The following is a 12,780-nucleotide window of genomic DNA, read 5'->3' on the forward strand; positions in this document are numbered from 1 at the left end:
GAATAATATCACTTACTGGGCTTTACACACTTAAGATGAAATTTAGTCCCTTCCCTGGGGAATTTGTCATGGACTAGGCAGGCTGAATATGAGAGCAGGAATTGGTCAGCCTGAATTCTATGTGGTCTTGAGAAAACTCTTCAAGATTTGGTCTTGTTTTCCTGACTATCAGTAGGAGTAATGCTTTTTGCTTACTTTACAGTAGCATTGCAAAGTGTGACTCCAGGTTTGAGAGTACAATATTGTTGTCACAGGAAACCATGGTTTCTAGAAAATATCTAGTATATGCGTTCCCCTGGCAGTTTTTCCTATTCTGCAGATGTAAATTTTTTTGTAGGCATATCTATTTTTGACTTGAATGCTTCCTCTGCGTCCTTGTAATTGGCAAGGCCTAACTTTTTTGGAAGATGAAAAAGTTGACATCAAACACAGCTGAAATTGGCCATTCCCTTTAGAAAATTATTGCTGTTCAGGTCTCTGGTGCGTTGCCTGCATTCCAGCTGTTAGCAGGTGGGCCTCAGATGTGGTCATATAAACAAATGTTATACGCTAGTTTTAGAGTTAGATCCGTGGTATGTTTTAATGCCCTAATTGAAACTGAGGCAAGGAGGGCTTTAATTTTTGCCTGTGGCCTTACATAATAATTTAATGACTTCTAATTCTTGTTTTCCGTTCTCCTTGCTTTTGCGTATAGACACGTTTTGTTAATACTCTTCTTATTCTTCATCTTTTGTTTCAGAACAACTCCATCTCCTGCCTTACTTTGTATGTCGGAACCACATGATGGATCATTTGAGTTACATAACAGCTTCCCATCTCCCTCTTTCCTTCGTAGTTTAAAGCACGCCTAAAAGGTTTGCCAGTTTCGAACTGGGGAGGTTGGTACCCATTCCGTTTAAATGGATTCCATCTAATCCAGAAAAGCTAGAATTTAAGAATGTAACCCAGTACTGTATAAATTCCCGAATCTCCACGTCGGTTATCTTGCCCATTGCTAGCTGTCTCCTATCTGTTGTCTCTATTTGCTTGCACCAGCACGAATTCTGGAATGATGAACTCCATCCTTCCTGTATTAAAGTCTTTTCACAGGATCCTGAAATGACTCTTGTATTTTAGTATCTTTTTTTGTTGCTAAACTAAACAAGTTATCTCACCTCACATCCCTGAAACAAAGGTGGGCAGTGGCTGCCAGAAATCAAGTAGAGTTGTTGTAATGTTCAGCCTGTTCATCTATTTTTTTTCCCACAACTTGAATTGTGAGCTCTTCAGAACAGGACCTAGCTGTGTATGTTTGATTCTCTCAGGGATAGCTTTTTTTGTAAAGTAAATTGTGTGCTGTTTGGGACAGAATCCTGTTTTATCATTTATCTAAGAAATGCCTAGTATATATTTTAGACTATTTTATTGCTTATGTAACTGACTGATATAAATAAATCATTTTTTAAAGAATAATAGTTTGGTTCAATTTATGCTGTAGTACTTTTTTAGTTTCCTTACATAAAATCGAGTATTTCTCATGAAATAATTTGCAGATTAATGTTTGGAGGATCTAGCACTTTAGCTGACAGCTCGGTATGTCTTTTAATTATTCTGCCTTGGACGAAATATTCCTCTTTAACTTTATTAAATTTACTACTTATTTTAGCTTTGCTCTGTTGTACTTGCCAAAAGGAGACTTAAAACATGCAACTTTTTTTTGTATGTTTAATTAGGATTTTACTCAGCAGTTACAATACTGCTGGTTTATGGAAGAACAGAAGTGTACTCAAATGGACAACTTCTGGCTTTTTCCCTCTATTTGCTTTGGTAGGGAAAGTTGTGTTGCCTAACACTACTGCAAATGCAAAAAGCAGCCTTAGAGAAGGAGAGTGGCAATCCCATTTCTCTTAACTTGGAACTTTTTTTTAAAAAATCTGATTTAAAAAACAAACAAGCAAACAAAAATACCCTGAGAGACATTGTCAAAGATAAATTTAAAATTCAGAATTCTGTGGGCTTTTCTTAGGTCGTCTGAGCTTGTGTGGGAAGGTGTTTTCAAAACAGCAACAACAGCAAAAAATTCCAAAGACACTTGTTGGGAATGGGTTGAAAAAAATACACGCTCCTCAAAACAGCTTTTGAAGCCTTTTTGAAACTACTACTGGATATCCGATAAGATATTTTTATAAACCTAGTTATGAATGCAGTTACGCTGACACTTGACTGGAGCAAAAGCCCCTCAGGATATGTGGATTCACTGGAAACTGGAGTCTCTTTATGGTTGGCCTTTGATACTACTAATGTTAGGTAAAATACTTAATGATTTCTTTATGTATACCTATTGTGGGTTTTGTTGTCACTGCTTCTCTTTAGCTTGATTCAGCTTTGCTATAGAACATCTATGAAGCTGTAATAGCACGCACAAAAATGTTGGATTTTGTTTCATTAATAATGTATTCAAGCAATGGCACTTAAAAATACTGGTTTTAGTTAAATAAACAAAAAGCCCTGGTCACTTATGCCTTAGTGACTAAACATTTAGGAATGGTTAGCTAATGGGAAATTGCATGCCCTAAGTGACATGTCAAGTTTGGCTATCGAGATCTAATCTAGATTTCACTGAGATGGTGGTTTGATGTTGACTTGCACTGTGAGCAGATTTATCCTGTTCCTCTACTCTAGATTTTGGTTAAGGTTGGGAAGAGTTTCTTTTGAAAAAAATAAAAATAAATAAAAATAAAAATAAATAAAAAGAGTATACTAACATAACTGTAGTCTAACAGAATATTTCCTTTGTGAATATAAGCATATGTCAATCTGAATAAAGAGAGTAATTTTAGTTATGCTTCTTCCCCTCTTTCCCCCCCCCCCCCAATAAGTAATACAAGTCACACTAAAATGAGTTTTGCTTGTTTTGAAACAGTTGCTAGCTCAGGTTACTTTTTAAATGTATAACTTTTTCATGATTGTTTGACTTATCTTGGTAATCATACACGTAGATGCACTTTTAGATAGAAAGGTTATCATTTATGTCTAGACAATGTGATGTAGTGTCCCATCTGCCATGCTGTGGTGTCTGTTACAGAGGAAAAAAATTGTATAAAGGCAGAAAAAGAGACTAGCTCTAGTAAATTCTCATTATACATTAAATTATAAAGCCAAATGCTAAATTCTGATATCTTTCTTTTAAATGCAACAAACAAATTGTGTTAGGAGAAACTGGCTGATCTGCTTGCAAGAAGCCACACTGTCGTATTTGAAGATAATCAAAAGAAAACACAAACTGCTTCATTGCTTGAAATAACACTGAGAATAAAAAGTTCAAATAGACTATTCTTTACTTGCAGATGTGATGTTCACATGTGACAGCTTATATAAATGTCTGCGAATGATTTTAGTATTGGTAAAATGCTACTGTGGTGGCTTCTGTGGGACTGATACAATGCACTTCAAGAAATGTTCAGGAAAAAAATTTGGAGGGGGTAGTAGGCGCATGCATCTGTCACTCAACGGATGAAGAATGGCAAGATGTGACATGAAGGCAGAGACTTTTTTCCCCCTCTTAGAGCAATGTAAATCACTTAAACAGAGCTTTAGAGTTAGCTGAAATAGAAGAGGCATGTCTGAATCCTGAGTGGGATTTTTTTGGTATGTGATACACATTTAGTGCCAGGAGTAGACACCAAAAGAAAACGTGGGGATTGCACTGGAAATTCTGTTCTTATCTCAAACAGACTCTACTTTCCTTCCCCTCTCCAATCCCTGGCCCCTGTCTGTATATTCAGACACCTAATAGGACCTATTTGTTAACAATTGAAAAAATCCTGACTGGGATGATCTGTGCAGTTTAGTATTCGACTCCAGTTTTGGCTTTTTCTCCTTCTATGTTTTAATTAGGCTTCTTTTGAAATAACTTTTTTGGATGTTCTTAATCAGCAGGTTTTTATAGGTGGACATCTTGTATTTTAGGGTGGACACGCTTCATGGGTGGTGGAATTGCTTTAGACAACTAAAACAGGGTCTTATCACAGGAACTGCTAAGTAGCTCATTTCTGTTTTTAATATACTGCATTTCACAATAGGGTTCATTCCACGCTGGAACCTCTGACTGCTATTGCAATATTTGTATTGGATAATAGCAGCTTGCAGCGTAGTGGATAGGAAATGCAGTTTTGAATCTGCTGCTAGACTGTGCCTTTGGATATCTGAAATGGTTGTCTGTGTTAGATTTTGAGAGCTGAAGTGATTGAGGTTTGAGCTGTGTTGTGTATCTTGTAATTGCATAAACTCAAATCACACGTAACAAGAGGCATCATTTAAAGTGAGTTGGTAGGGGTCTTTGGAAGTACAACTAGAGTATATACGAAATCTGGCTGTGATTTTGTGGCTGTTAGTCGCAGCATCTTGGTAGTGTGTGTATCTGATGTAGTCAGTACTCTTATTCGCTTCCAGTATTTTCAGTTATGCATTTAGCTTTCTTTGCCTCAAAGGATGCATTTTTAATTTTTTTCAGGAACAATGGGTCATGTAGATCTTTATAATCCAGTCAATTTAATATAAGGGAATTTTTTCATATTTGTCTGGTGTTGCGATCCCTTAAAATCAAACAAATACCCAGTTTTGTCAGCGTTGATGACAGTGTACTTTTAGTATTAAGAATAACTTTGCCTTGCCCGGAACAATGTTTTACAAAAAAGTGTAACATGTGAAGTGAGTGCATTTTTTAAAGTTGGTAGGATTGAAAACAGAACCAATGCATTAGTCATCCTAATTCATTTTCATTGGCTTCTTGTGTGACACATGAATCCAAGGAAAACACATCTGTCCAATCTGCACACAAAGGGAGAGGCAGGATGTATCTTTCATTTAACATCAAACTTTTCAATAACAATCAGTATGCTTTACCATGTACCTGTAACCACACAGAAACAAAGGTAGCCTTAGTATATTTTATGTGAATTGGTCTTTAAATTTAGTCTTCTAAAAAAAAAAAAAAAAAATGGTGGTGTGGCATTTGTTTGAAGACTTGCATTTGGAGCAACTTGAATGATGCTTCTGTAAGATTTTATCCTAAATATCTATGCGGAAACAATGATTGTAGCCAAGAATTTTGTTCTTTGTCCTGATATGATATGCTTGGTGCTTCTGGGGTCTGAAAAGTGAGTTTATGTATATTGATGTGTGGATTGTAGTTCAAGAATTTATATGGAAAATATTTCTGGGGTTATATCAGCATCATCACAGGAAAGACTTATTCTTAGACATCCATGGAAAGTAGAAATTCATTCTGATTACGTGGGAAATCTTGGGACTTCTAAAGCAAAGAAGCAGCGCGAAATTGGTCATCCTTGTAGACTCCTGTCTCTTTAGGGTGCTCATTTTAATTATATAAAATAAGTTCTCACTCAAAACACAGCCACTTTCATGCACTTATGGCTACAATCATTCCAAATGAAAGATCTGTTGAATGTTGTATCCTTGAATCACTAGCGCAGGCAAAAAAAATCGTAGTTGAAACAGTTGAACAGTTGAAAGAGGTGGTCTCATTCATTGTCATTGGTGCTTAGTTCTTCTATGTTGAAATAAATCTAGTGATGCATATGAGTCTCTTTACCATTTCTACGTAGTGCTCTTAGTTTTTGACTTTGGGGACCTAACCATCTAGTCTGTTTGCTTAAATATCAGTAGTGGGGAGGAGAGTCTGTTTTGGATTATAAAGATGATTTGTTGCAAGTTCTTGAGTAAGTGTTTAACCTTTCACAATTCACTCTCATCTGCAGTAAAACTGGATTTAAATTACCTTTCATTTATTTTGCATGTTAATTTTTTGGAAAGTATTAAGGTAGTATATATTGTGGAAGGGTTGTGTGCTCGAAGCTTCCCTCCCTCTTATATCCGCAGACTAAAACTCAGTTTGCTCTTGATTCGGGAAAAATTCTGTTCTGTAATGTTTTGCTTTCAAAACACGGGTAGTGGAAGGGAGTAACACTTTCTACCTGGAAAAATATTTTTGTGGAATTTCGATTACTTCTACATTAAAAAAAAAAAAAGCTTTGGGTGGGTGATGATTGCATATTGCAGATGTATTGTTTGATGGTTAATAATTTGATGGTTGTTGTGCCTTACCAGAATGGTAAGGGTTTAAAAAGAAAAAGGTTTTAAAAGTTTTTGCATGCATACTGAACTCTATTTGATGGCTTAAAACTGTCTAGGTTTTGTTGGTTCCGTGCATACCGTAAGGAGATTTCTGAGGTAAGGTGTTGGATTTGTGTTGTAGAAACACACTGACCAAGCAGAATAAGAATACATTCCTTCTCCCAAAGATCTTAAAACCAAAGTAAAAACTAAGTACTATGTACTGACCTACGCCAAGTTCGAGCAGAAGTGTCGGAGGCACGGGTCTTCTGGAAAGAACTCAGAGCAAGGAGACCAAAAAACCCCAAGGAAATAGCATCCTTGTTCCATTCTCTCCTGTATCGCTTCTGCATAGAGGAAATAGTTCTCTCTTGACTTGTACGTTTTGTATGCTTACAAAATCAGGGTTTGTTTCTGCTATTCTAGAGTCTGTAAATCCGTCAGTGTATGAAAGGCCAGAAAAACACAACACAAACGGCCTAATGCTTTTCACTTCCAGTTTCGTGGACCACTTTTGTTAACTTATTTGATCTTGCTGTATTTACTGTAGTGAAAGGAAAGAAGTTTTTCTTCTGGATTCCCTTTAGTTTAGGCTTACACTGCCCACTGCCTGTGGTGTAGAGCTCAGGGAAGGCTGGACTCATGATGGCTTTATATCATTACTGACGCATATGTGAAGAAACTTTAGAAACTCGGAGCATCTAGAACTCTTCTATCAATGGAGAGAAAGAAAGAAATGATTTTGAAGAAACTAGAAGCTTTGAAATTGAGGCCTAAGCTGTTGGAAAGAAAGATGGCATCACTGCTATTCAAAAGAAGCTGAAAAAAATTTGCAATTGTCTGAAATGTTTTTTGAATTTCTTCTTGTGTGTTCAAACTTTCTTACATGCATTTGGAATAAAGAGACGTTTTTAAGCATGTAAATGCCTGATACCCATTCTTTACTACAGGCCTGTGGGAGATTTTGTGAATGGATTCTAGACTGTCTACTTCAAACAAACGAGAAATTGTTGAATTACTTTTCCACTCGGTGAATTCCATGCAACTGTTTTATAGAGGCATGTAGTATGGTGGTTTTTCCAAAGTATGTATTATTTGAGCGTGTTGTTCTTCTATCACATTTTGGGAGGTATGAGTCTGTCTTAATCTTTATAATTGGCTCTCCTTAGTGCTCAAGTATGTTATCCTGTACTTTTTTCTAATGTGGTTCCGATTTTAAAAACACAGCAACAACGAACTCGCAATTAATATGTAGTGCATGATCGTGCAGTATATTCTCCATATGAGAATATACTAAGTCTTACATTTTTTTTCTAGCAGTCTGCATTGAAGTCCCAGGGACATGAGTAGTTGAAACTGAAGAACGGAACAGCAATATGTTGTAGCTACACGCAATTTCAATCGTACACCTTTTGCCACTTGTCCAGCTAGGTAGAATGTAGATGACAACAGTTTTCATCAGTCGTAGGTTGTACTTTCATGTGGCTGTCTGTTCTACATGGGTTAAATCAGCTCCGCAGCCGCAATATGCCAGCACTATGGTACAAAAGTTTCACCACTGGGGGTTATAATTTATTTTTTGTATAAGAAACTAGTATCATGCTTTTAACACTCCTTTGAAATGGCTGTGACGTTGTGAGGGTGCAGATTGGTGGCTGCGGTCTCGGATTAGATGAAACCAGCTCCCTGGAGTTGCTCTTAAGGGAGAGCTAAGGTTGGTCTCGTCCCTTAATTTTGCACTTCCTTAACATAGTTATTTAGACTTCTTTATATTCAACCCTGTCTTTTTTGGAGGTTTTACTGTTGCTTGGGGTTTATGATGTTTGGGGTTTAATGATGTGTTTGGTGTATGGAACCATGTTCAATGTGGATTTTGATTCAGTAGACGTTTTATAGGCAGAGAAGGTTTTTCTTTACAGCGTTCAAATAGTTTTGTAGTTTAAATACCCAATCTCTATGTTATGTTGAGGCTCGCAAATTCACTGTATATTGAAAACATTGATATATTTTGTTCAAAACTTGTCTCCAAAAACTTTAGTAGTTTCTTCAACTGTACTAGAAGCTTTTCCCCACCTGTTTTATCAATGCGACACTGGAGGAGGAAAGAAGCATTAGTTGTTGCAGGAGAAACAAAGAGCTAAAGCCATAAAAGGCCTTGAATATCTACATAGTTCCTGACTCCTGCTTCAGGTTTTCCAGTTTGAAGTTACACTCTTGTAAGCCCCCGCTTAGTTGTTTATAAATCTGTGAAGGTCCTTAATTGTACTGCTTATTAGGATTTAAGGTCTGTAAAGAAGTATTTTGTGGACATAGCTAAAAATGCTGCACTCTGCAGTGCTGAGCAGGTCAGTGGGTAGGTGTATTTAAACTCCATTGAGCTCTGTGAAGCTGACATTGTGTTAACCTCTTTGCCTTGATAAATTACATCTGGCAGAAGTCTGAAAAGATGCCTTATGGGTTGTGCTCCACCCAAAGTGAAGGGAAAACCAAGCAGCAGCGGTTCTATCCAATCCCTACCTGTAGCCAGTAATTCAGTAGTTGAATTGGAACCTTTATGTGCTTTGGGATGCCTGGATTTGTTTTTCTCCTTTTGCATAAGTCTGGCTGTCCTAAATACAGTGCAAGTGTGCTAACAAATGAGCTAGCAGCTTAAAATATGTTTGATGGGGCAAACCTCACCACTTGACCTTTGGCTGTATTTTGAATGGAAGGATGGACTGATTCTTTAAAATCTTCGGAAGAGAAGGTTTTTCGAGCACAGTTTCATGGAAGGATTCAGAAAGTGTCTGCCTAAAGGTGAAAAAATAATCCTTTGGTAGCCCAGAGAGGAGTAAGTCCTAAAGAGGGATGTTTAACACAGATCAGCAAATTTGCAGGGAAGAATCAAGGTGGTGTTAAAATAGCCTAAATTTGCAGCATGTAACTTACTTGGTTTGATTTTAATCTTCCTCAGTTTCATTCATCATGAGAATCAAGTTATTAACTGTAACTGAGGCATGGAATCTATTATTTTGTACAAAGTGTGACATGGGATAGAGTTAGCTAAACATCATCACATTTAGCTAATGAAGCCAATTGCCAGCTCCTTATCTCTGTATAACAGTAGAAAAGAACGGTATTTCCAGAGATTCTACCCAGTTTTTAATAATATGGTAGGCTGGTAAAAATAAGTGTTACTGTGCAAAACAAGATGCATACAGCTAGCTAATAGTGCTCTGGTACAACATATCTTACACTAGTTACATGAAAAATCATGGTTAAATACATTTGAAGTGGAGTTAGGAACAGGGGAATCTTTGTATATGCTGTAGCTGAATTCATGTGCGTGCAATGAATTACCCAGGTAATTAAAGTTGCTTGGTACAATGAATGGCTTTAAAAGAGATACAAGAAAATTGCTTGGACTTAAATACCATAAGTATGTAATTGCAGAGAATGGTATAAATTTGTCTTGGTGTCTGTTGTTTCTATAATGTAAGTTATGTCTCGTGCTGTAACTGAATTCTGTTGCTCCAGGGCTTTTTGAAAGTGAGACAGCCTATCTTAATAGGCTTTTTAGGTAAACAGTTTCTAAAGGGAAAACATGAACATGCTTGAAATGTCATAAAGCTAGAACAGATATCCTCTTCCTATTCTGCACATACTGAAATTGTTGGGCATTTCAATTTGGTTCCTCATTTTCTAGTTTAAGCTTGTCTAATTGGAATTCATTAAGCCGTGTTATGCCTCTTTCAGCTGGATGGAAATGTCTTTCATGGTTACTGTTCTCCATGGAGAGGGATGCCCAATGCTGATCTTGAATACACCACAAACAGGTTGCTCACCGCAACAGGAACCCAGTTTCTGACCTAACCCTTTGCACTTTGATGTGGGCATTCTGCACTCCCAAGGACTCATCATCTCAGTGTAAATTGTTACAGATACTTCCGATTAAATGAGTTCGCCTAGGACCAACTTCTATTGAGCTTTTTGTGATTGTGTTGGACAATGAAATAGAGTACACTACAATGCTTGTAAATGATGTCGAGGTGGAAAGAGTTGCAGCTCTTGGTGTCAGTTTCATAGTTTGAACTGATTGCATTGCGATGCAGTCCAGAACTAGCAAGCTGGAATTCAGTAAACACAAGTCTAAAGCCTTTTTTTAGAAAGAAGGAGTGAAGAGCCCAAATATGGAATGGGAGAGAATTGATTAGCAGTATTGTGCAAAAAAAAAAGACTCACCGTGTACAGTGGTCAAGGAATTGACCGTGAAAGTTTGTATGAAAGGAAAAGCTGGGGATATGGATTCATGCTACACTTAAACTGTAGTAGGGCATGAACTCTCTGTCCTCCTTTGTTTTGGACTTGGAAAGAACGCGCTTGCAGGTTGTTAGATCAGTAAGTTATGAAAAAGAGAGAATTTTTCATGAATTTGCTTTTTCATTGGATCATCTGGTTTATCCATTGACCTATTTAGCCTTGTGATACTATATCCGATGTATTGAAACTACTTGCAAAGCTTCTAGTATTTGATCATTTATTTATAATGAGAAGTCATGAAGAGTTGTTCTCCATATCAAGTAATGATAGGACAAAAACATGAATTGAATTTACTCAGATTATTCAGGCAAATTTTTAGGAAAGATTTTGAAGTGCACAGATAGTAACATATACTGTAATAGATTGTAATCTCCCCAGGTAGAATTTTGTTCTCCAAGAATGGGTTTGGTAACCCCCTGCCGGGAGTGGAGTAAGGCTTGGTTGTGTCTGTGGTCCCCTTTTCTTGTGCGCAAGTGTCCCAAGGGTGGGATGGTGTTCAGATCAGAAAATGGAGCAGTTATCTCCATATGATTCTGCTGCTTATTCCATCACACTTCCCACTGAACGATCCCTCCTGCCACAGGTGACCCTCAGACTGAGCAAAGGCTGACTACCCAGAGCTCAGACTTACAGTCCTATGGCATTCCGTGCAGGCTTGTCAGACATAGCAGGTCTACAGCCTCAGTGTATGGCTCATTCTTCACAGTAAAACAAGAAAGGAGGAAGTATATTTCTGCTTTTCTAACAGCTGAAGACTCTGAGACAGAAATTGAGGTCTGCTTTTTAAAGATTCCGTGCCTGTTTTGCACAAAATATAATTGTTGTCTCAAAGACCTGTTCGAAGTGAAGTATGTATCTTTTTCCATATGTGCACTTAAAAGATGGGACCAAGTGACTAGCAAACAGGTGGTCAGACTGCAGATAGGGTTAGAATACTGAAGTGTTTGGCTCCTCTTTTCAGGTAATTTTATTGCTCTGATTTGTTATTAAGATCTATGTCTGACTAGCGAAATGTTTTATCATAGGTTTTGAAACTGCAAAGTCTCTTGCACTGCATGGGGCTTATGTTATCCTGGCCTGCAGAAATATGTCAAGAGGCAATGATGCTGTACAACGCATTCTTACGGAATGGGTAAGTAAATATCTATAGTGTCCAACGTTAAGCTGTATTTTCTAATTTCAAAATAAAGCACAGGCATGAAGACTTCTGTGCTCTACAAGCAGTTACATAGATACTTAATTTCTGCACAAGAATTTGAGGAAAAAGCCTTTTCCCTTATTTCGTAGTACTCTGTTCAGTCACTGGTATACCAGAATAATAGAGATTTCATTTTTTATAACCGTGTTAGACTGCAAGGCTTGACATCCTGTTATCCATGTTACGTGTAAATGCTTTGTAAGGGCTAAGAAGCTTGAAAGAACCACCGAGGCACGTTTCATAGCTCATAGGGCAGGACAATGCAAATACCAAACCGTATAGCTAGCGAGCAGAGTGTAGGCTCCCTGGTATTAGCAACAGCCATTATTTTGCCTATAGTTTTGTACTATGGGAGATTTCAGGGGACTATTCATATACTTTTCAAAGCTAAAAACATTTTTCTTTCTCAATCTCTCAGCCCCAACACCATTGCTACTGGGCGGTCTGCCTTAACATTTTTTTCTTCTTGTTTCTTCCTTTTTTTTTCTCCTTCCACTTTGTCATGCAAATACAAGCTCCTCTGTATTCTCTATTCCCTTGTTCTTCTTTCACTCCTAACTCCTCTTGCCCCCCTCTTTTTGCATCTTCTGTGGCCCGTATTAAAATTTATGCAGCATTTTTAATTTATTCCTCCCACAATCATTTACTTACTGGTAAGGATTGCAGGAAGTTTTGTCTAAACTTCCTATGACTACTGACTCTGAGGAGATGATCCATTGACAGTCTTATATGCTTTAATTGAATAATAAACCAGGGGGTCATATTGTTGGAATTTTCTTTGTGGGCTGTTAAAATTAGTGATGAGTGCTTTTAGCTTTATTTCCCAGGCCTTGAAAATATTTTGACTGCTCCCAGATGATATGGGAGAGCACTCAATAATATTAGTGTATCCACATAAATAGTCTGAAGATAGTTATGTTTACTAGTGAAAAACAAACGTAGTGCTTATTTACAAGCAATTATTTCCAAATAAGTGGTGCTTGTAATATTGCTAATTTTTGGAACCCCAAACTTCTTCAAGAAACAAAGGAAAAAAAGATTTAAGCTGTTTTCTCTTGTTCGGGTAAAGTTAATGACTTTATTTTTCCCTCCTTACTTCTCACCACATCTTTCTTTTTCCCATTGATCATTCTTCATATTAAAAGTATTTTCTTTTGTTTCCGTTTCAA

At 37.3% G+C, this 12,780-nt stretch overlaps 1 protein-coding gene across 7 annotated transcripts in view; it reads left to right on the forward strand.

Moving 5' to 3' along the window:
- Positions 1-12,780, forward strand: part of WWOX (WW domain containing oxidoreductase) — a 509,240-nt gene that overhangs the window by 18,363 nt on the left and 478,097 nt on the right. For all 7 annotated transcript variants that reach the window (XR_010391474.1, XM_026107625.2, XM_064519731.1 and 4 more), the window contains exon 5: positions 11,439-11,545. Coding sequence is in view for 6 of the 7 variants with exons in the window: in XM_026107625.2 (XP_025963410.1) it covers positions 11,439-11,545 (107 nt within the window). In the remaining variant the exon portion in view is untranslated. The remainder of the gene's footprint in view (positions 1-11,438; positions 11,546-12,780) is intronic.

Source organism: Dromaius novaehollandiae, chromosome 13 (assembly GCF_036370855.1).
Source record: "Dromaius novaehollandiae isolate bDroNov1 chromosome 13, bDroNov1.hap1, whole genome shotgun sequence".
Taxonomy (NCBI): Eukaryota; Metazoa; Chordata; class Aves; order Casuariiformes; family Dromaiidae; genus Dromaius; species Dromaius novaehollandiae.